We start from the raw sequence: 23,464 nt of genomic DNA, 5'->3' as shown, positions 1-23,464 counted from the left end.
ACGGAATAACATTTTGCAACTAAATTTTAGAGAACTTCTAATCAATTAATCAGAAACGTAACATAATAATATAAAAACAGTTATTACAAATCTGTAAAATTTTCAAACAAAATATATGTAAGTATAACATACATTTATCTTCTTAGCCAATTAAGGTTGTTTGGATAAATAACATTATATTAAATTAAAGAAACTGGAGGTAAATTACAAAAATAAGTAAAAAAATTATTACCTAATGAAATATAATTATATCTATTGGTCTAAAACATAAAACACATAAACAAAAGTATAAACAAATCACTGCGATACAAAATATAATAAAATTGGTATTAAATCAATTAATCAATAAAAACATTGCATGTAATCATTTTAAATTGCAACAAGTTACTCATTATCGATACCTGCAAATTCATCACAAATATTTATTGCCAGTTGTGTTAGATTTGCCTTGTCGATATTTGTTAAAATTGAAACCACAATTCCATTAACTTGACACACATTTTTACCTTCAAATTTTACACATTTTAGTTTTTTAGCGGGTCGAATATATAACACACTTGATGCCCCTACAGCACCTCCAGTGTGCAATATTTCAAGAAAATTTTCAGGGCAGTACCCGTAGTTTTCCGTTTGAGGATAAACATACCAACCCAAGCCGTAACTTTCATTTTTGGGAGCCAAACTTTTTTTTGCACGTTCTGGTTTCGATATAGATTTCCACATCGATTCAACAGTCTTTGATTTTAATATTCCAGGTTCTACGTCTTTCTCGTTGTCATATTGATAGCAATACATTATTGCATTGCCAAATTTTAATAGATCTCCAACTGTGGATACAAACCCCCCGCCTGCCCATTTATATGAGTTATCAACGTAAGGTGCATTCAACAATTTACCATTACGATCTCTAACATAATACTTACATCGATTGTAAATTAACTTGTTATTGTAATCAGGGTATGTGTGATACATTCCTATTTGCTGAAAAGTGTCGTGCATTAACGCAAGGAAATCTTGACCAGATGCATTTTCTAGAATTGCACTGACTAGAGTCCAACCATGGGTTGTGTACGAGAATTTACTACCTGGGGCATGTAAAAGTTCATCATTTTTAAACATTTCCAATGCATCGGAAACGGATTTGTAGTTTATCATGGACAACATTTCTTTTTGTTCAACTTCTTTAATTTCTTCACCATTTTTTTCTGTGTTGTTCTTATCACATATTTCTGGTTTCTTTTTAGAGTAATGTCTTACACCTGACATATGTGTTAACAGGTTATGTAGGGAGATTTTAACTTTGTTACCGTTAAAGGTTTGCTCAGGATATTCAGGTAAAAAATGTTGCACAGATTTTTCCAGATCCAATTTTCCATCTTCCCACAACTTTGCTGCAGCCACTGAAGTAAATGATTTACTAATACTTGCAACTCTTAGCACAGATTTCTCTGTGCATAAAACACCATTTTCGACATCAGAAAAACCAAACCCCTTGCTCCAAACTGTAACACCATTTACACTGACACCAACCACCATTCCTGGTGCACCAATTTCTCCCATTCTTTGTTTAACAAGCTTGGAGCATTTTTTCTGGATTTTTTTCTGTTTTTTCTTGGATAATTCATGATAATTTGTCCAGTTTGAATCATCAAAAGTATTGGACAAGGGTCTTAAAATGTTGTGGGCGTTTTTATACATTTTTTTTATACAATAAATATTTACAAACTAGCAGACTAGTACTAAAAAAACAATTATAATAACTAATTATTTTAAACTTAGCTTCATTTGATTGTATATTAATTACTCCTATTCAACAAATTGACAGTTTTATATTACAAAATAAATGCCCTTTATTAATACATTTAAAAAAATTATATATAGGGTAAACTAAAAACAGGAAAACAAATAATTACCAAATGTAAGTTATAACACGCTGTTATTTACCAAATCACCTAATACTAAGGAATAACATCTAGTAAAGAACCTAATAAGCTAGCTTACATAAATTTATTGGCTACGTACTGTTATAAACAAAACTCTTCGTTTATTTTTACCAACAGTTGTGTTTGCATTAGGAAAAAATAAAATCATGTTGTTTTTTTTCTCGCTTTTGCAACTTAATATATTTAATAAATTAAAAATTAAATAAAACTATATGTAACTTTAATTTATAATTGCTATAAAAAATTAAAAAGATATATGTTATAGCTTTGTATGTTTATAATTTGAGAAGATATAACAGCTGTTATGTTTGGCAACTCTGCTTTATGGTCACGTGATTTTGTTTACATTTATTTTTAAGCACACGATATACAGAAGTTGTGTTAAATGTAAAGGCCTGTTCACACGACAAGCTTGCGTTGCGTTGCGCTAGGGATTAACAAATACAAAATATCTAATAAAAGTATACCGCTTACGAAATCTTGCGAAAATTTCGCTTTGGCTACAAAACTTTACGAAATCTTACGCAAACTTTCGTACGTGTGAACGACTCTGTTCATTTTAAATGGTTGCGAAATCTTACACTACGTTACGTTGCGTTGCGTACGCCGTGTGACCGGGCCTTAATAGTTGTGCAAAAACGAAAATTGTTTTATTTTTAATATGATAAGAAAACTTTTGTATACACTTAATATTAAGTTTAATGTTGGAAATCAGTTTTGTCAAAAGAAACGGATAACAATTGCATTATTATTCAAGTCACTGGGTATTTAAACAAAAGTTACAATGTTTTTTGTTGCGCATATTGACCTACTTACGCTACCTTATCAGCGTCTACCAACATGACCAAATGACGTCATCAACTAAACAATTTTAAATAAAAAATTAGGTAAAAAAAACAAAAATTTTAAATCAAAAATTAACTTTATCAAAAGAAGCGCAGTAGGCTAAAAAACACATTTTAAAAATATTTTGCAAAATATCTAACATGTAAAAAGTTACTAGAATTTTGTCATTTTTAAAACACTAATTTATATGTTTTATTAAAACCGCCTTGACCTAACCAACATTCAAGAAACAGAAATTCACAAAAAAAACATTTAAAAATAATTTTTTATTTTTGAAAATGTAAATGGCTAATGACATCACAGCCACGTTGTTAGGCGTTGGTAAGGTAACGCCAATATGCGAAGTAAAAAACATAGTTTTTTTATTTTTTAAACATAGTTTTTTTTTTTTATTTAACTTTTATTTTACTGCGTTTTGTTGTGCATTTCTTTATCTTGAATGTTAATTGGATCAATGCGGTTCTAATAAAATATATAAAGCCGTGTTTTAAAAAATGGAACATTTTAGGTAAAAGTGTCATAACTTTCTTCTTTATAAATTAATTTTAAAAATATTTTGAAAATATGTTTGTTGGGGTACTGCGGTTTAAAAGATAAATTTAATTTTCGATTTAATTTTTAATTTTTGAAAATGTAAGTGGCTATGCGAAACAAGAAGCACTGTAACTTTTGTTTTACTGCGTTTTGTCGTGAATTTCTTTATCCTGAATGTTAATTAGATTAATGCGGTTATAATGAAATATATAAAACCGTGTTTTGAAAAACAGGACATTTTAGTAAAAGTGTCATAACTATCTTGAACAATAACAAATTTTAAAAATATTTTAACTTTCTTGTTTTTTAATTCATTTTAAAAATATGTTGGTGTAATAAGGTTAATTTTTTATTTTAAATTTTTTTATTTTTAAAACTGTACGAGGTTAATGACGTCAGAGTTACGTGGGTAGGCGCTGGTAATGTAATCAAGTCATCACCTAAAATATTAAAAAATATTCTAGCTATTGTTTTTATATTTTTTTTCTCAAATGTTATTTTGGACAATGCAGTTTTAATAAATCAAATAAACTTGTGTTTTAAAAACCAAAACAAATATTATCTTTTCAACTGCAATGTGTGCTATAAAGTGGTGTAATTTTTCTTAAATAAAATATTTGTATAAATTTCGTTATCTTTAATGAATATAATACTGATTTTAACAAAATGCATAATTTTGAAATAGTAAATTTAGCCATTTTATTTGATCATTTGACCGATACACACATAACATAGTATTATATACCATTAATTGATTGAATAATTTTTGAATATGTTTCTTAATTCTTTTTAATTATTTTTCGATTTTCAATATATATACATTTTATTTTTTAACATTTTATAATAAAATTCACATTAACTTACCTTGTTCAATGTTGACAAAGGATATCATCACATAACAGTCATAACTCATTGTTTAATAACTTCTTAAACATTTGTAACTTTGAAATCTAAAAAAGGAATTAAAAAAATGTTAAATATATATAAATACATGTAAAAAAGCAACCGTTAAATAAATTTTAAGTATTGTATTAATTAGGAATTTAGATTAAGTTAAAACAACTGATTTTATATTATTTACACAATTTTCATTTTTTATATTACACAAAAACGTAAAACTCTTGATGAAATTCTTATAAAAAGATTGAACAATATATTTTATATATACCTTTTAATTCTACATATACAGTTTTAATTCTACATATAAGTTTATTTTCCTTTATACCATATACTTCCTATCTAGATATTAGTAAATTTTTTTTTAAAGATGTAGATTTAAAATATCTTTTACACACAGCAGTAATGAAAAGAAAATATTAACAAAATTTTACCTGGGCGTATAAACCAACGAAGAGATTCGATATAAACCTCAAAATTTAAAAACTTTAAGTTTTTAATTAATGCTTTTTTACTTTATTGTTTTCCTTACTGCTAAAAACGCTTTGCATGTTTTGAATAAATGTTAACAAAATCACGTGACTTCGTTTCAGGGTTTCCGAATAAAAAAACAATTAAGTTAATTTTTTTTTAATTAATAAATTACACTCTCCTCAATTATTTTATTTTTATCAATACTTCTGAAATTTAGTAAAAACGCACTTGTTTTAAATTCGAAGTTTGGTTTAAATCACAGAAAAATGCACCCCTTCAAAAATTCGATTAACTAGTGCAGTAAAAATGTTGAATTTGGTTCTACAATAATTTACTTGAAAACATTTTATTGTGTATAACTTAATATTTTAATTTTCAATTGCTAAAACACCGCCATTTAAACCTTAACAATTTCACAAGAACTATATTTTATTAGACTTTTAAACAAAACAACATAGAGAATACAGAACAATAATAAACTGGCAACAAATGCCTTGATGAACAAAATTTTTAAAATGCATAAATCTGCAAAAATATAAACACAAAAATAACGAATATTGCCTCTATTTAATAAAATACATAATTTGAATAGCCATAATGGAGTATCATATTTGATAATTGGTTTAAATAGTTTAGTTTAAGATTTGTAGTTGACATGCAATTCTGGTTTAACGTCACAAACTAATTCTAAAATTCTAGCAATAACTTTTTCTTTGTGTTGTTTTGTCTCTTCATTAAGTTGTCTGATCACATCTTTTTGATGCTGGTCCATTCTCAGTTTTACATCATCTCGAGAACCCAAAATCTAATAAAAAAATAAATTAATTCATGATAAGGTTAATTATAATATCCCAATTTTAACAGTGGTCTTTTTTAAGGTATTATTTGGTTTTACACATTTTTTATTTTACTATTAGTCGAATAGGTACTACTAGTATGAACAAATTAGTAATTATCAGAAATTTGAATTTAAAAACCATTTTTACTTTAAACTATATCACACAGATATTCGGGTACTAGAATTATTTAAAAGCTAAGTAATCTTAGAAATTCAAATGCAAACTACTTACTATTTTCTCTCGTTCTTTGTAAGTTTGTTCAGCTTGGATTCTGAATTGTTCGATTTCCTCCTTGGCTTCTTCCTTTGCTGCTTTAAGTTGTTTTACCTTCTCTGTAAAAAATAAAAAATGTCAGTTTTAACATAATAGATATTATATTTTAAATTATTTTGAATGTAATTAAAATCACCAATTCCATGGGCCAGTCAGAAAATAGGGCAGCGTGCGCGCACGAAATTTTTTTTCGGTGAAAAAAATCTTTTGATGCCCGGCTTTTCAAAAAATTCGTGCACGCGCAATATTGGCGCCTTTGGGTAGCATATTAAAGCCAAATTTAAGTAAAACACGCAAACATAAATTACACTAGCACGCATTTTTTTACGCTTGCACGCCTGAGATCTTATCGAAAACTCCCTACTTTCCAGATTGGCCCATGATCCAGTCAGGAAAGTAGGGCAGTTTTTGACTAGATCTCGTGCATGCCAGCGTAAAAAAATGCGTGACCGCAGTTGCAAAAATTTCCGGTCTAGGCGTGCACAAGTGATTTATGTTAGCGTGTTTTAGGCGTAAGTATTGCGCGTGCACATTTTTTTAAGAAACCAGGCGTGCAAAACGCTAATTCCAGGCGTGCATTTTTTAATGAAAAAAATCTTGTGCGTGCACAGTGCCCTACTTTCCAGACTGGTCCATGGTAGACATGTGCAATTTCATACTGTTGGCCAAATAATAAAATTTATTATATTACAGTTTATTAAAATAAAAAACCAAGGTTTAAAAAGCGTGCGCGCTTTAATTGTTGGTTAACACATGATTGTGCGTTCTGTAAATTATGATTACTAAGGAAATATATACATAGTTGAAAAGTTATAAAAATTTTAGCTTAACCGCCAACAGGCTGACAGGTACCTATAAATTTTACTGGTTTTATTAAAAACATTAAAAGTGCCTACTGCCAAAAACTTAAGTTAACACACTGACAGAAAATCAAAAATGTACAATTTTTAAACAGTTTGGCACAAAATATTACCATTTAAACACCAATAAAAGAATTATTTGTGAATGTATATTTAATAACAAATAACAGATAATTAAAAATTCTTCAAAATAAAAATGATTATTCTTACTCTTTCTGGCTGCCGTAACTTTTTCCGAAGCTTTCTTTTCGGCCATAAGCAGTTGTTGAATACCTGGTGTTGAGGTCGCCATTTTTATTAGAATTTATTTAAATTATTAGTATATAATCTTAAAAATACAAGAGCAAACTAATTAACTTAAACAAAATACCGGTACTAAACTATATTCAATGTAAATGTAGTTGTTAAATTGTTTTCACAACCATTCATGTTTTTTTAATTTTAGCCTTTTGAAACTTCACCAAAGACCTTAAAAAACTAGTACATTAAATAAATATATCAAGTAAATAAGTATAGTAAAACAAAACATTTATAAAATTTAACTAGAAATTACTATATATCTGTGAACTAAAACAGTTATATAAACTAAAATCAATTTTTAGTTTACCGTAGCTTGAATCGTTGTTAAAATAAACCATATGTTTTTATCACATGACTAGTCACTTGACGAATATTTTTTTATCCTCAAAATATTATTATTTTTATTTTCCTAAAAACATATATAATTATTTAAATTATATGCAAGCATACTAATAACGTTTTGTTAAAAAATAATTTTCTTACTGTTTAATTTTAAAGAACACAGTAATAAATTACGTTTGATCTTAAAAAAAACTTTACTTAATTCATAAAAATAATAAAATGAAAAGTGTACTAATTGCCACATAATGTTAAAAAAATGTAAGGTTTTTATTAAATATACTAAAATAGGTTTATAAATTATTAATTTCAAAAGTAGGTCAAAAAATAAAATAGATTTGTTAAAAAAAAATCTGGCGCTGGGTTAAATATATAAAAACGAAAAATATAAAAATTGTAAACAACCCTTGCTTAGGTCGATTCATGAATAATTAATATTTTAATAGCTTTAATTAATATCCCGTCCATAATTAATTCATTTTAAAATTTTCATTAAATGATATTTAAAAAGGTTACTCGCATAAAATTAATTTGACTAAAAATTTCTATTTTATTATGTATTTCTATTATTATAAAACCCAATAATTTTTAATTGAATTTTTCTGGTACACATTTTAAATATATTTTTAATTAAAATATTGTTCTATGATGTTATTATTTTTGACAAGGTTTGTCACATGGCCTCATAGGTTGTCAGTTTGCGTTAGGTTATGAAAATATGACAGCAATTTGGAGTCGTTTAAATGTTTTTTATTAATTATTAATGCTTAACCAACGTACGTTGCTAAGATAATTATAACCAACGTAAATTATTTCAAACTAAAACAGTAATTTCAGAACAAAACACATCGAATTTTTGAAGCTTTTAATAAATATGTGTCCCCTATTATGTGGTATGAAAATCTGGTTAATGGAAAGTTTCTTTTATATTTTGTGTTGACTTTTTCACAAGTGTATTTTACAATTTACGGCGTCACAATTAGCATTTGTCTAGTTTTTTTAGGTATAAGTTTAACTATAAAAAATGCAGGCCTTTTTTTTAAACACCTTATTATACAATGTTTTATATTCTTTTAGTTAAAAAGAATTTACAGTTATCTCATAGCGTGATATACCGGTCAAGGCACTGACCTACATAACAAGGTTCGCCACACTATTTGCCCTAAAGCCCTGCGTTTACATATAGCTCAAACACACCAAAAGGTTTCGGGTTCAAGCCGCACCAATGCTCGGCGTTACAGTTAGCTTAAACACACCAAAAGGTTTCGGGTTCGAGCCGCACAATTGCCACACTATTCACCCTTAAGCCTGGCGTTTACGGATAGCTTAAACACACCAAAAGGTTTTGAGTTTAAGCTGCACCAACGCCACACTATTCGCCCTTGAGCCTGGCGTTTACTGATAGCTTAAACACACCAAAAGGTTTTGAGTTCGAGCCGCACCAATGCCACACTATTCGCCCTTGATACTAGTTTAAACACGTTAGCACACCGTTTTCCAATGTAAAAATTAATCACTTTAAGATGGTTGATAAAAAAGTAATTGACTTACGGCAGATGTCGCCCTATTTCAATTAGAATCAAACTTTTTTCTTGTTTTTCGTAAAAACATAATTAAAAAACAATTTAAATTGTGACGTACTTCACGTTTTCATGTAATACATTGTTAAAGCAAGATAACATGGTTGTTTAACACAACGTTGGGTTGAGATCGATTAAATGAGAAGCAACGTGTAAAAGAAAAAAGGGGGAAAAGAGAAAATATTTGCTTAATGAAATGTTGTTCTTAGCGTGTTAGGTGAGCGTAAGACCTGTGCGTAAAAAAAATAAAAAAAAAACATTAAAATAGGTTTTAGTTATTGAATTAAGCATAATAGTGAATTATTTTTGCCAAAAAACGCATTTTTGGCAAGAAAATTATATTGTTACGTAAAGATTTATTAATAAAGAACTCCGTTTTAGATTTTTTATCGAAATTTAGATTTTTATTAACTGATTGTAATTATGAGTCGTCGAGGAACGATAACTGACAAAAAAGATTTTGATCCAATTGAAGAAGCCCACAACTTGTTTAAAGCCGTCGATGGAATCGGTAAATACTTTAATTATTAATTTAAATTGTTTAAGAAAAAGTTGTAACTGTATAATACATATTAAATGGTAAGTGTTTATTTGTATTAAAAAAAACAATTTAAAAAAAAATTTAATATGTATAAAATTTATAAATTTAAAACATTTTTAAATTAAACAATTACATATTAAAATGTACAGAACTTTAAAACAAAATATTAAAATTTTTTTTATTTAAATCGTATTCAAAACGTTATAAAGAAAAGGTTTTTTTCGTAAAGTGAAAATAATAACCGAAAATTGATTTCGGCGATCGAATAAATTGATCAATATCTGATATTTGTCCACACACAATAACATACGTTCGACTATAAGCAAGTAAATAGGCTTAGAATAACAATTTGCGCATGGCTACATTTTAGTGAAGGGGTTTACGGATAATACGATATATTAAACCCGATTTTAAATAAGGAAAACATTTTCGTGATGTTTTGGCAATAAAACGCTTTACGCTTGGGAACTTGATTCTTATTCCTTCAAGTTTAAAATAGTATGTGGTTTGGAAAATAACACGAACTAAACATTTTTGGTAATTTGTTTTTTAAAAACTTCGAGAACTTATTTTTAAAATTTGTTTTTTATTTTTTCCAGTTTTTCTTTTTTTTTCGTTTTTTTTATTGTTTTTTTTTTAATTTTTTTTAATGTTTTCTTTTGTTATAGCGACGCTTTTATTGATGCAAAACCCTTTTTCTCCAATTATTTTTTGGTGATTTATGGTTTAAAAACCGCCCAAACTTATCCTTAAAATTTGTACTTTATTTTTTTCCATTATTTTTTAATGTTTTTTTTTAGGTTTTCTTTTGTTTTAGTGACGCTTTTATTGATGCAAAACCTTTTTTCATCCCACACATATTCGTTACAATTGAATGAAAACCACAAAACAAAACCCTTGAGCGTTATATATATTGTTTAAAATAAATGTTATAAATAATTTATTTCATCATCGGGGCATATTGTTTCGTACGCGGAAATTATAATTTATTTATTAAATTTTTGATACATTTTTATTTCCTTATTTTTTGCTCTGTAAATAAATGAAAAAAAAACATGTAATTCATTAATGTATACAATTTTTTTATAGTATTTGTATATACTCTGTACGTTATATAAATATACATAAATGCCTTTTATTTTATGCCACCATGTTTTAAAAATTTTTTAAATGTAATGAAATTTTATAATTTGTTTATTTAAAAAAATTAATTTTTATTTTTATAAAAAAAATTTTACTTTTTTTTTGATTTTTAAGGTACAGACGAGAGCTCGATAATTGACATTATTACGTCATGTAGCAACAAACAAAGGCAACAAATTAAACAAGAGTTTTACAAGTTCTACAGAAAAGTAAAAAAAATTTTAATTTTGTCAAAATTTAAAATCAAAAATTTTTTTGTAAATAATTATTTTTTTAGTCTATTGCTTATTACAAACATTGTATATATATATATATATCTTTATCCTCGATGTGGGAAAGTCGAATGCGCGACTTAAACATAGAGTAACATCAGTTACTCCGACCCAGTCTCGAGTTACCTGTGGCAGTTTGGGATATTATAGATTATAATTGCCCGATAATTATACTGCTGTTTAAGCGCTGGCTCAGCAGGAGTTGATACCGTTTATAGCGCCTTATTCAAAGGCGCTACATTATGATATCGGTGGGGATTGAACCCATGACCTCATGTGTGGTATAGCAAGTGTTTTTACCACTACACCACGCTGCCGGTTTTTAAATTTTTTAACTCATTTATTTTTTTTCTCACAGGATTTAATTAAAGAATTTAAATCGGAATTGACAATATATCTTTCGTTCGACTTCAAACAACTTTTACAATCTCTTTTCATGACACCGATTGAACTTTGTGTTCATAACTTAAAGGCTTCAGTTAAAGGATTGGGTACTGACGAAAAAGTAAGTAAAGGTTACACTCTCTCCACTTAAATTACCGAAAAACATTTGACCGAATTTTAAAAACAAAATTTTACGATATATTTAGGTCAATATTTTTATGTAAATTGAAAGGGTATTTCCCCCAAAAAATTGGGGTTAAAGGGGATTAATATCTAAAATGTCTTACTGTTAGTAAAACGGTGTTTTAGAGGATATAATTTTCGGTAAAAAGCTTATTCGGTAAAAGCGTTCTCGGTTATTTGTATTCTTATAATCGCGAGTCTTGTGGTTTGTTAAATAAACTGTTTGGTTTAATCTGAAGTGCGGCTTTTACCAACAATATCTTTACACAAAGACAATATATATGTTGCAAATATTTAGTTTTTTAACCCTTTAACGACAACAAAACATTTTTTGTATTCAAATAAACAAAAAACGGATAACGCGTCGTTATTGAAGGGTTAAAATTTTTAATTTTTTGCAAATTTTATTCTTTAATAAAAAACTTTACAAATTTGAATAAAATTTAATTTATTTGCAGACGCTGGTTGAGATTTTGTTGACAACATCTGCATCTGACATGGTCAAGGTCAGAGCCAGATATCAACAAAAGTTTCACGTGACCTTGGAGGACGACGTCGCAGACGACACTAGCGGAAATTTCAGGAAATTAGTTTATCCTCTAAGTAGGGTAAGAAATTTTTGTAATATTATAATGTCTAGTTTCAACAATATTATGTTTTAAAAAGGAATAGTTCTAAAATACGGAAAGTTGCGAAATGCGGAAAATTGCGGAACCGCAAAAAAAAAAAAAAAAAATCACGGAATGCGGAAAGAACTGATTTTTTATACTTTGCCCTAATTTTCCGCGCACTTTATAGTCAATTTTGCATCATTTCCTTGGCTTTTAAAGTCATTTTCGCATCATCCCTTAGCACTTTTAGGTAAATACCGATTTTAACTCAAAGTAAAATACAAAAATGTCGTTTCGTCCCGCATTCCCTGAATTTTCTTAACGTTTACATACGGTCCCGCACTATCTCGCATCCCGTATTTTAGTATTATCCTTTTAAAAGCGATTATTTTAATTGGGTAATAAACCGTAAACAGGTTTAATATTTCACAAAGACAATTGTGTGGCAGGTTTTCAACGCAATTAAGTAAACATAATCTATTTGTTTTGTCCGCTAATTGGTTTATAGAATATCAGATATCCATCCTGTATATTATACTAAAACCTCTATACATATTTAATTAACGATGGTAAATTATTTATTTTAAACGAAAGGTATTTGAAATTTGAAATTTTCGATAATAAGTTTTTGCGGGTAATGCTCACCGTTAAAAACACAGGATTGTAAATTATATTGGTTTAGATCGATGGATAAAATGACTTGTCTAAAGGGCAATGATTAAATATGTATAACGACTTTTGAAATTTCATTAAAATGCTTGTTTTTCAAGTAAGACAACAATACGGAATTGTTTTTTGTGTTTAACAGAGCGATAACGAAATTCCAATAAAATGTTAATTAAAACAAACTTTAAAAATGTTATTGAATTTTAAATAAAAGTTTAGTTAATCTTTTTTCAGGCAAATTAACAAAATAAATTAGATGTTTTTTGTAAATAAACTAAAAAATGGATAATTAAAAAATTATAATTACTTTTATAAACTTTTAATTTTTAATCTAACTTTACGCTAAACACTATTATTTTTAGGCTTTTGCATAACTTATTTAAATATTAAACATAACTAGTCGATAGCCAGCATAGTCAGGACTTTAATTGTCATAATATAGTCACAACTATTCACTAATATATATACATGATAATTTACTTGAACCACAAATAACAGTTTTATCTATTTTATAGGTTAGACATATATATTGCCGGCAGCGTGGTATAGTGGTAAGAACACTTGGTACACCACACATGAGGTCGTGGGTTCAATCTTCACTGATCTCCTGCTGTAGCGCCCTTGAGTAAAGCACTATAAACGGTATGAACTCCTGCTAAGCCAGCACTTAATCAGCAGCATAATTATTGAGCAATTATAATCTATAATATCCCAAACTGCCACAGGCAACTCGAGGCAGGGTCGGAGTAACTGATGTCACTCTATGTTTAATTCGCGCATTCGACTTTTCCACATCAAGGATAAAGATATATACAAAAAAAATATATATGTATATTTTATCCATAAGGTTTCATTATATTTAGATTTAACATGATATTTGATAAATCTTTAGGCTAAACGATGTGACAATGCAGTTGTAAACATTACTAAAGCCACAATAACAGCAAACGAAATTCACAAAACTTTCACGAAATTTCGAGGTACCGATACTCCTAGGTTTGATTTTATTGGGTACTGCTGCACTGAAAACTTTGCACAAATGAAAGCGACATTTCAAGAATATGAAAAGGTAATAAAAGCACTGTTACTGAGTTGTTAAAATTTTAGTTTTTAAAGGTATGTTTTTTTGTGAATTGTTTTATTTTTTACATGTTTCAATCTTTATCTATAAAATATACTGGGTCAAAAAATGGTTATCGAATAAATTGAAAGGTTTGGATGTTTTAAAGGTATTCTGAATGGGTAGGGGTTGGGGTAAGAGTTTAATTCGTGCGACTTATTTATTTCATTCGATCTATTCGATCCAGTATATTTTATAAGTACCCAAGCGCTTTGACTTTGGGCATAGTTAAACAGTACTTAATTACTGCTAAGAGTTTGGTAGTGTGTTATACCGATTATGACATTGAATTACGAGCCGAAAGGTTTCGGGTTCGTGCCGCACCAATGCCACATTATTCATCAATAAGCCCAGCGTTTACAGATAGCTTAAACACATCAAAAGGTTTCGGGTTCGAGCCGCACCAAAGCCACATTATTTGCCCTTGAGCCCGGCGTTTACAGATAGCTAAAATACACCAAAAGGTTTCGGGTTTGAGCCGCACAAATGCCACACTATTCGCCCTTGAGCCCGCGTTTACATACAGCTAAAACACATCAAAAGTTTTCGAGTTCGAGCCGCACCAAAGCCACATTATTTGCCCTTGAGCCCGGCGTTTACAGATAGCTAAAATACACCAAAAGGTTTCGGGTTTGAGCCGCACAAATGCCACACTATTCGCCCTTGAGCCCGCGTTTACATACAGCTAAAACACATCAAAAGTTTTCGAGTTCGAGCCGCACCAAAGCCACATTATTTGCCCTTGAGCCCGGCGTTTACAGATAGCTAAAATACACCAAAAGGTTTCGGGTTTGAGCCGCACAAATGCCACACTATTCGTCCTTGAGCCGGCGTTTACATACAGCTAAAACACATCAAAGGGTTTCGAGTTCGAGCCGCACCATTGCCACACTATTTGCCCTTGAGCCCGGCGTTTACAAATAGCTTAAACACGTCACAACAGCACACTCTTCCCCAATAAAAAAATATAAACCCTATCACCTTAAAGTGATGCAAAAACTAAAAATGACTGCTTAAAACCATTTACTAAGAAAGCCATATCACCTGGTCAGTTGCGACCCAAACTATCAAAACCAACTCAATTAAAGTTAAGGTCATAAAAGTTATGCGATATTTAGGCTGTGAAGTTGGCATTTTTTTATAAAGTGAAAATTTTTGAAAAAAATTGTTAATTGAGTTGGTTTTGCTAAAAACAAAATTACTTAATCCAAAACTAATAAAAAAATATTTTAAATAAGATCATGACACCACAATCAAGTACTATAATTACTATTATGACCTTTCAAACATATTAAAGTGACGTTAATTTATCGAACTTCGCCTTAAAATCAATAACAAATAAACCCTAGCGACGTAATTCTATCACTTGTAGTAAATTAAATTCGATTTTTTTAATATTAACTTGTCTTACAAAATGTAATTTTAAAAATGCAGTCTTAAAAATTTTATTTTATTTTGTTATTTGATAATTTTTTTCTGATAAAAATTTCGTTTTTTTTCTAATTTTTTTTATATTAATTTATGTGGGAAGGTCGACCTTACAACCTAAATTTAGAGTAACATCATTTACCCCGACCCAGCCTTGAGTTGCCTTTGTCAGTTTGGGATATTGTTAAATATAATTGTCCGATAATTAAAATGTATATACTATTGTTGACTTAGCAGCAATTTATGCCATTTAAAGCGCTTTACTTACGGGCGGTACAGCATGAAAGCAGTTACAATCAAACCCAGGACCTAATGTAGTAAATCCAAGTGTTTTAAGCACGCATTTTTTATAAATTGGACAATATAAAAAATATCTTTTTTTTGATTTATTTTTTAATAAATCAACCAAAACTTAAATTTGTAAAATTGTTTAGATCACCGGCCAACCTATCACGAACCTCATCGAAATAGATTTTCACGGCGACACCGCTTGGGGCCTCCGCTGCGCTATCAAGTGTGCAAACTCTATACCCGGATTTTTAGCCGAACGATTGTTTAAAAGTTTGGATAGTCTGCACACGAACGATGAGGCCCTGATTCGAATTATTGTCAGCCGATCTGAGGTAGAGATACTTGTTTTAACAAACTATTTTTAACTTAGTTTATCGCATGGTAAAAGTTATAAAATTACTTCGTTGTATTTGTTAAAGTAACATAGACAATTTTTTTTGTATATAACTATATCCTCGATGCGGGAAAGTCGAATTACTCTATGTTTAAGTCGCGCAGTCGACTTTCCCACATCGAGGATAAAGATATATACAAAAAAAAAAAGTTTAACACCCATTTAACATTATTTATTAAAATTTTTAGATTGACCTGGACGAAATAAAATCAGAATTCGAGAAAAAATATCACAAGACCTTGGAATCAAAAATTAAAAACCACACAAGTCGACAATTCCGACGACTTCTTCTTTCTATTGTAAAGGGAAATAACGAAGTTTAAATTTTAATTTAGAACAAAAGTTTTAACTTTTTCCTGCATGGGTGGTTTGCTTAAATATCAAAACTTATAAAGTAAAATTTGTGATATTTTTATCTTGTGAACCACATAGTGCAAATAAACAGCTTTTAAAATACATCAGTCGTTTAATTTAAAAACCAGCAGTGTGGTGTATGGGTAAGAACACTTGCTACACCACACATGGGGTCGTGGGTTCAATCCCCACTGCTTTTATACTGTAGCGCCCTTGAGTAAGGCTATAATTGTTATGAACTCCTGCTGAGCCAGCATTTAATCAGCAGCATAATTACGGGGCAATTATAATCTATAATATCCTAAACTGCCACAGACAACTCGAGACTGGGTCGGAGTAACTTATGGGACTCTATGTTTAAGTCGCGCACTCGACTTTCCCACATCGAGGATAAAGATATATACAAAAAAAAAGAAAAGTATTGGCTACAACGTTTCAGTTTTGTTTAAATTAACCATCTGAATATAAGGTAAGGAACGCTATAAAATGGCATTGTAAGGGCCCAACACAATTAAGTCAACCTTAATCGATCATAAAAACGCCCCAAAATATGGTGCCATATAAATTGTAATCGTGTTTACTTACTAAGGTTTAACAACACAATTCTTATCAAAAATAATGTAAATAAAAAAATATAATCATGTTCATTGACTTATTAATAACAACAAGGTTATAAACAACTTCTATCCGGCAATATACATACTTTACTAACAGTACCTGATATTGATAAGAGAACGTTACTTGTACAAACATTAAGAAGTAAGTTATTTGGTTGGATAAATACAAAAATAACAAAAGGTCATTAAAAGAAAAATTTTTGAGCAAAAACAACAAAATTTGGTTTAGTTTTTACAATTTTTTAGTCATGTCTACGCTAATAAAAGAAAACTAATCGTTAAAATCACAATCTAAATTCGCTTATATTGCGATTGAAATGTTGTGATTTAAAAAGGGTATTCGAAATAACAGACTGGTAAGATGTGGCAACATATAAAACCCAATCATCTTTTAGATATTATTTATTTAGAAAGGTGCAGTTTTACACAAAATTATTCTCTAATTTTAAAGTTGGCAGCTTTTTTTTAAGTTTTTAAACAGCTATGAGCTTAAACCTTTAATTAAATAAATTTTTTATTTTTAAATTATTAAAAAAAATGTAGCATAAAAGCAAAATCACATTAGAAAGATCGTTATATAGTAAAATAGTATATAAAAAACGGCTAAAAATCTAAAATTGAGATCAGATAATTTTAAACAACAGCCAGATAATTGTTTTTAAACACTTACAATTTTAAACACTTAAGATTTGTTAAACAGGTCTCCACAATAATGCTAAACAAATATAAACGTTAATTGTAAAATATTTAGAAACGATATTACTAGAGTAAGTTAGCGATTAATTTTACTTAGGCTGTGGTCGTTTAAAAAGCGAAGAATTTCTGTGTAATATTTTAAATGTTGAATTTGAATGCTTTAAAAATAAGTCTAAATGGATTACAGAATTAAACTTTACTTTTAATATGTAAAATATCCTATTTTTACGTTACTTAAATTTTTAACTAAATTAAAAAAAAAAAATTTTTAAACCAATTTTTATGTAAATATTGTTTGAATTGTATTTTATGTAAAGTCTGGTGTGTATTTTGTGTAAAAAATTAGACAAATATTAAATTGTTTTAAAGGGTAAAATTACTTTATTACAGCTACGTTTTAAGTAAACAAATACTGGTCAATAGCCCGTCCAGCGGTCGGCAATTTAATAATACTATTATTAAAACAAATTTTATTTTATTTTTTTTATTTCATTTTTTTCCATATCACCTTAAGGTGATAGGTTTTAAAAATTTTATTGGGGAAGGGTGTGCTGTTTTGACGTGTTTTGAGCTATCCGTAAACGCCGGGCTCATGGGCAAATAGTGACCGGTTCGCCACACTACCGGACCAAACAAATTTCAATTAATAATTTTTTAAAGTAATTTAACTGGGAACCACCAATAGCAGTTTTATTTTTAGGCCTAAAAATCGGCTATACATTTATATATATATATCGTCCCCAAAGCTTTTTTTATATATAGATTCGATGTTTTCCGTTGTTAGTGTAAACATCACCGTTGTAGTTTAAAAACTAATAGAATATTACGTAACTTGTATTATAACGTGATAACTCGTTCAAATAGTTACGCAATTTTGCATAGAATTTTTTCCTATGCGCACGTGCGAATAAAACCGTTAAATTATTACTTTAAAATGTTGCGTAACAGCCTTTCCAAATTGTTGCTCAAGCTTAATGTCACGCCATATATACAAGCTATTTAGAGACCCTTTATTTGTCAGTATAGTGTTTTTTGCGTCATAATATCATGGCAATACACAATTGTGATCTTAGATTAACACAACATGATATACTCATTGTGTTTTAAATTAGGTATTTTCGCGGGACGATGGGGCTTCTAGATACTTCAAATAGTGTCTAAGCAAAACAACTGTCTAGAGTTGTCAAAATTCAATACTTGAACTTATAAATAAAATTATTTTTAGATAGGTAAAGGTGATCTTAAAATTTATGATTTTTTTGTTCATGAAGTTTTTAAATTTTAGTAATTGAATTTTTATTTTACTTAGTATTAGTAATTAATCATTTTTTGGAATTGTTTATTTTTTTTTGTAAAAAATGTGCTCAAACCGAAAGCATAGTGGGCAACTGATAAGAAATTTTAAAATGTTTACCCAAATCTTATTTTAATTTTATTAAAACAAAAGGAAAATGCTATCAATCATTAATTTGGCGAGGCTAATTCTAGGCGATTCGATTATTTAAGGGGTCCAAAAAAATCGTTTTTAAATTTTTTAAGATGTTAGAGCAATATTTATATTAACTTAAATTTTTAATGCCTTCAACTAAGATCAACTTACTTATAAATTATTTTTTATCTTAAATTATATTTTAGTTAGTTAATTCTCGCTACGAATCTATATATATTAAGGTTTAGTGAACTATTGGTGGATGCTTTATATTTTTTATGAAAGCCGTCAAGGTAATAAAACTTTAAATTTGCATATACTAGTTGTAAGTTACGACTATATTTCAATAATTAAAATGCCGACCGTAGGGCGGGCTATCGACTAGTTATTTTAAAGTTAAGCGAGTTTTATTGAAGTAATTCTACTCTTTAAAACAATTAAATGATCGATTAAAAATTTTTTAAATAATATAATGTGTTTTTTTTTTTTAAATTTAAAAATTTTGAAAAGTATATATTTGATTGGTTTTAAAAATTGAAATTTAAAAATTTTTGCAACCGAGTTTAAAGGGCAACTAGTAAAAAAAAATAATATTTTAAATAAAAAAATGATTGTATGGCATGTGATATTTTATGTGTTTTGCTGATAATATTGTAAATTTGTATTTATTGTTTAAAAACAATTATACGTTTCATTTTTTTTCGTTTTTGATTTATAAACGACAATGATTATTAAAAATTCTTTTTAACAGAGTTTTGGACATTATTAAGTAGTAATATATGTGTTGTAGGTACCACCTTTCACAAACAATCAAAAAACTGTTTAATTTTCAGTAAGTGGAGGTTTATTTAAGCAAACATTCATAACTATACCATCGGACCGCGTAAGTTAGTTAACCAACGGTTATAAGTTTGTTTAACACTTCACCCAGCATCAGATTGCCTCGATGTGGCGTTAACTGTTTGCTAATTGAGCGAATATTTGAAAAAATCCCCGACGTTAAAATTATACTCGGCCTCGTTTTGGAATTTCTTTACAAATTTGAGATGTTGCGAAATATAGGATTAACAATTTTAAGAATTTCGAAAGCGTTTTTGTGAAAAAACACAAAAAATAATTAAAGTTAGAAAAATTAAAACATTTTACATTTTTAATTGATATACTACTAAAATTAGTTTTAAGCCTTTAAAATATTGTTGATATTTTACACATTGATATTTCATTGAAAAAACAAAATTTTTATAATGTTTATAATATAACCCGCATATTTTGGCCACTAGAACTTCTTTATTTGCTGGGTATATGCTTATTAAACCGGTTGTATTTTAAACCACTTAATTCGTGGCTTACCGTCTAAACGTATTGTCGTAATATAGTTGCAACAAATATTTGCCGCTGCTAACCCGCGCAACACAAACAGCAGTTTTTTTAATTTTAAAGGTTTAATAACCGAACTTTGCCAGTTGAAAATTATTTATATTTAGATATATTTACCGTATGTGATGTAATCGCGCAAATAATAACGCCTTTATGACACAACAAATAAATAATACTTTTCGTGATAAACATACAATTACGCCCCACAACAAATTGTTTGACATTTGAAAATAAATATTAATTGAATTAATGTTCGGACCAAATTAAATAATTTTACATTTTTTTAACTTGAGCAAGTAAAGTTTTAAATAAAATAAAAAATATACAACTGGTTGGCGACATTTTAAAACCAAACAATATTAAATAAAATTTATAATTCAAAATAATATTAAAAAATTTATAATTTTTAAAAGAAAATGAATGTTAAATTTTTGCTGTACTTATAATAAAAGCGTTAAAAATACAGAGTTTATATTAGCACTGTATATTAACATACTTAGTTAAACTTAAAAATAAGGAAATATTTTTTTAATTTGATTGTTGTTTGTCTGCTATGCGTTGGTATATAGAGAAAAACTTTGATTAAGACCTATATTAAGATTTATAAGCACGTGCGATACTCGGCCGTAATCCAAATTGCTACTTTATTTAAGATTTAAGGAAATATATATTATAATAATGTAAAAATAAAAAAGAACAATAGAACCGCATGATTTAAATTATTACGTCACAGATAGGTGTCTATAGATTTGCGTAGGCATGGCTACGTAATAATGAAAAGTTATTTTTTTATTAGATATTACTTTAACAAAGAATTGTTGGGAGAGAAAAAAATATGGTTTTCCCATTCTTTGTGGTAATGAATTAGAGCTATTGTTAATCTTACCGTTAAGGTGTTTTATTCATTTCATTGTGAACTCCATCGCGTTACATGTTTTTAATTTGTATACACTTACTAGTTAGGTTGTTTATTCTGGTTGTCGCTTTAGTTACGCCAAAAGGGTTAGGCTTAAAATTAAGAAAAAGAGAAATAAAAATAGTTTTAAGATAGAGCATAAGTTAAATATTAATAAAGAGCGCGATGTGAAATTAAAAGTTGCATAAGTATTTTTAATTGTGCGATTTCAAGTGTATTATTTAACTTTTTGAAAGTTTGTTAGTATAAAAAGGTAGTAGTTTGTTGAGTATTTAGTTTCAAATAAAGATTTAGTTGTTAAAGTGCTAAGCAAATATTAATAAAAATTATTTAAATAGCATTGCGTAAGCATTTTGTAAAAATAAGCATTTTGTAAAAAAATTTAGAACAACCTTTAAATATTTTTAATTAAAAATAAAACGCAAAATTTAGTATGAGATACATGTTATAAGAAACTCTTACTTACAAAATAGATTTCTGTTTAACATTAAATAATATATTTCGTAAAATAAAATATGGGTTATAATGTTTAGCGTAACCAAATAGCTAACGATGTTGTTTATTATTACAACTAAATAAAATAAAAAAAACTTTAAAATAGTTGTTTTTAATTAAACTATAATTATTACTTAATAAACACAGGACCGCCCTATCGTAATTTAACAAGAGAAAATAATTCTATAAGTGATCAAATTACAAAGACGAATTTAAACACAAATGTACCAAAAGACTGATTTAACTTTCGATAGACCTTTTTGTAAAGAATTTTATTAGCCTTTAAGAATTCAAAAAATCTTAACTTTTTCTTAATTGACCATTTCTCTTTAAGAACAACATTAGTCGTTTTATAAACAGTAAAAAAACTTTGATTTAAAAGACATTTTTTATAGGTTAAATAAGATAAAAGTATACAGAGCGATCTTGGGGTAATATTTTTTTGTTTTAAAATAACACCGTTTTTTTAACCTAATATTTTTTTATGCAGAATTTAATAAAAGAAAATTTTAATTTTATTTTAAAACGTATTCAAAACCATAGCATGTTTATATTGAAAACGTTATTTATTATTGGAACATAACGAAAATCAAAACGAGATGAAGAAACGTAAAATTATTTGGAGTTTTATTTTAATACTGCTACTTTCACTTGCAAAAGGTAGGAATTAAAGCATAGTATTTAAATTTTTTTTAAAAGCACTGGCAGCGTGATGTAGTGGTAAGAACACTTGCTACTTCACACATGGGGTCGTGGGTTTAATCCACACTGACCTCATGCTGTAGCGCCCTTGAGTAAGGCGCTATAAAAGGTATGAACTCCTGCAGCATAATTATCGGGCAATTATAATCTAAATTGTTTTAAACTGCCACAGACAACTCAAGACTGGGTCGGAGTAACTAATGTTACTCTATGTTTATGTCGCGCATTCAACTTTCCCACATCGAAGATAAAGATATATACCAAAAAAATGTAATATATCAAAAACCAATATTTTTTATTAAAAGTTTTTATTAAAAGCAACGCATCAGTGTAAACAATATCTTTATTAAAAGCAACGAATTATGTATATATATAGTTTTATTAAATATTTTGTATATTGACGTAAATAGTACTTAAACCTGTTCTGTTGTAAAGCTTGTGTTTTAAACAAACAAAAAGTGTAATATGAAACCACTATTCAAAATAATTTAATCACTAAACGGTCTTTTAAGTTGTTGTTTGATGGGAACAACATACACGTTTTTAAATAAAGAAAACCGAATCTTTTTTAATTTAATCAAACAAATACAAAAAATATAAGCCAAATTTTAATTTTTTAAGCAAGTTTAGTAAATATTAACACATTTAACATTTACTATGTTAATTTTAGAACTTTAGTAAAGTCTATAAAAATATATTGTAACATAAAAATACAAGTTAAAAAAATGAAACTTATATGCCAAGCTTTATTTTTATATTAACTACCTATGTTATTATTAATGTAAATGATATGTCTTATTGTGGAGATATATATCGCGATTAAGAATTAGCATTTAGACTATAGTTTTTAGGCTTACATTTTAAATTTTAGGTGTTTTAAAATTTAGCTATTTTACGCTACTTTTACTTATGATTTGTTATAAATAATTTGGCCAAGTGAAAATTATAAACGCTGTTGTA

At 28.1% G+C, this 23,464-nt stretch overlaps 4 protein-coding genes across 5 annotated transcripts in view; 2 read left to right on the top strand and 2 right to left on the bottom strand.

The window, feature by feature from the left end:
* Window positions 1–84: 84 nt before the first annotated feature.
* Window positions 85–1,734, bottom strand: LOC145742982 (serine beta-lactamase-like protein LACTB, mitochondrial). Its single transcript, XM_082560830.1, has one exon. It carries the CDS (start codon window positions 1,696–1,698, stop codon window positions 385–387), a length of 1,314 nt encoding a protein of 437 aa, XP_082416956.1. The 5' UTR covers window positions 1,699–1,734; the 3' UTR covers window positions 85–384.
* Window positions 1,735–5,031: 3,297 nt separating this feature from the next.
* LOC145742855 (V-type proton ATPase subunit G-like) lies at window positions 5,032–7,041 on the bottom strand. The gene is made up of 3 exons (XM_082560683.1): window positions 6,877–7,041; window positions 5,765–5,865; window positions 5,032–5,499 (listed from the first exon to the last, which is right to left on the bottom strand). Exons 1-3 carry the CDS (start codon window positions 6,956–6,958, stop codon window positions 5,332–5,334), a joined length of 351 nt encoding a protein of 116 aa, XP_082416809.1. The 5' UTR covers window positions 6,959–7,041; the 3' UTR covers window positions 5,032–5,331.
* Window positions 7,042–9,030: 1,989 nt separating this feature from the next.
* LOC145743218 (annexin A11-like) lies at window positions 9,031–16,364 on the top strand. 2 transcript variants are annotated; one of them, XM_082561136.1, is made up of 8 exons: window positions 9,031–9,102; window positions 9,286–9,396; window positions 10,684–10,778; window positions 11,200–11,346; window positions 11,867–12,016; window positions 13,578–13,754; window positions 15,668–15,856; window positions 16,107–16,364. In XM_082561136.1, exons 2-8 carry the CDS (start codon window positions 9,309–9,311, stop codon window positions 16,239–16,241), a joined length of 981 nt encoding a protein of 326 aa, XP_082417262.1. In that variant the 5' UTR covers window positions 9,031–9,102; window positions 9,286–9,308; the 3' UTR covers window positions 16,242–16,364. The 2 variants fall into 2 exon arrangements, with proteins under 2 accessions (XP_082417262.1, XP_082417261.1); XM_082561135.1 differs by lacking the exon at window positions 9,031–9,102 and having other exon boundaries at window positions 9,259–9,396.
* A 5,945-nt stretch (window positions 16,365–22,309) lies between these two features.
* The window catches only part of LOC145741199 (uncharacterized), a 44,728-nt gene continuing 43,573 nt past the window's right edge, over window positions 22,310–23,464 (top strand). Inside the window, exon 1 of the mRNA XM_082558743.1 lies at window positions 22,310–22,462. Within this exon, the coding sequence (XP_082414869.1) occupies window positions 22,402–22,462 (61 nt within the window). The 5' untranslated portion in view covers window positions 22,310–22,401. The remainder of the gene's footprint in view (window positions 22,463–23,464) is intronic.

Source organism: Corella eumyota, chromosome 2, assembly GCF_963082875.1.
Source record: "Corella eumyota chromosome 2, kaCorEumy4.1, whole genome shotgun sequence".
NCBI lineage: Eukaryota > Metazoa > Chordata > Ascidiacea > Phlebobranchia > Corellidae > Corella > Corella eumyota.
Note: the sequence above shows the minus strand (reverse complement) of the source record. Positions and strands in the feature narration are given on the sequence as shown.

Coding starts and splice junctions, on each gene's coding strand:
- LOC145742982 (XM_082560830.1), bottom strand. CDS start 1,698: ATGTATAAAAACGCCCACAACATTTTAAGACCCTTGTCCAATACTTTT.
- LOC145742855 (XM_082560683.1), bottom strand. CDS start 6,958: ATGGCGACCTCAACACCAGGTATTCAACAACTGCTTATGGCCGAAAAG. Junction 5,866..6,876: donor AGTTACGGCAGCCAGAAAGA/GTAAGAATAATC, acceptor TATTTTTTACAG/AGAAGGTAAAACAACTTAAA. Junction 5,500..5,764: donor ACAAAGAACGAGAGAAAATA/GTAAGTAGTTTG, acceptor TTTTTTTATTAG/ATTTTGGGTTCTCGAGATGA.
- LOC145743218 (XM_082561136.1), top strand. CDS start 9,309: ATGAGTCGTCGAGGAACGATAACTGACAAAAAAGATTTTGATCCAATT. Junction 12,017..13,577: donor TAGTTTATCCTCTAAGTAGG/GTAAGAAATTTT, acceptor ATAAATCTTTAG/GCTAAACGATGTGACAATGC. Junction 13,755..15,667: donor CATTTCAAGAATATGAAAAG/GTAATAAAAGCA, acceptor AAAATTGTTTAG/ATCACCGGCCAACCTATCAC.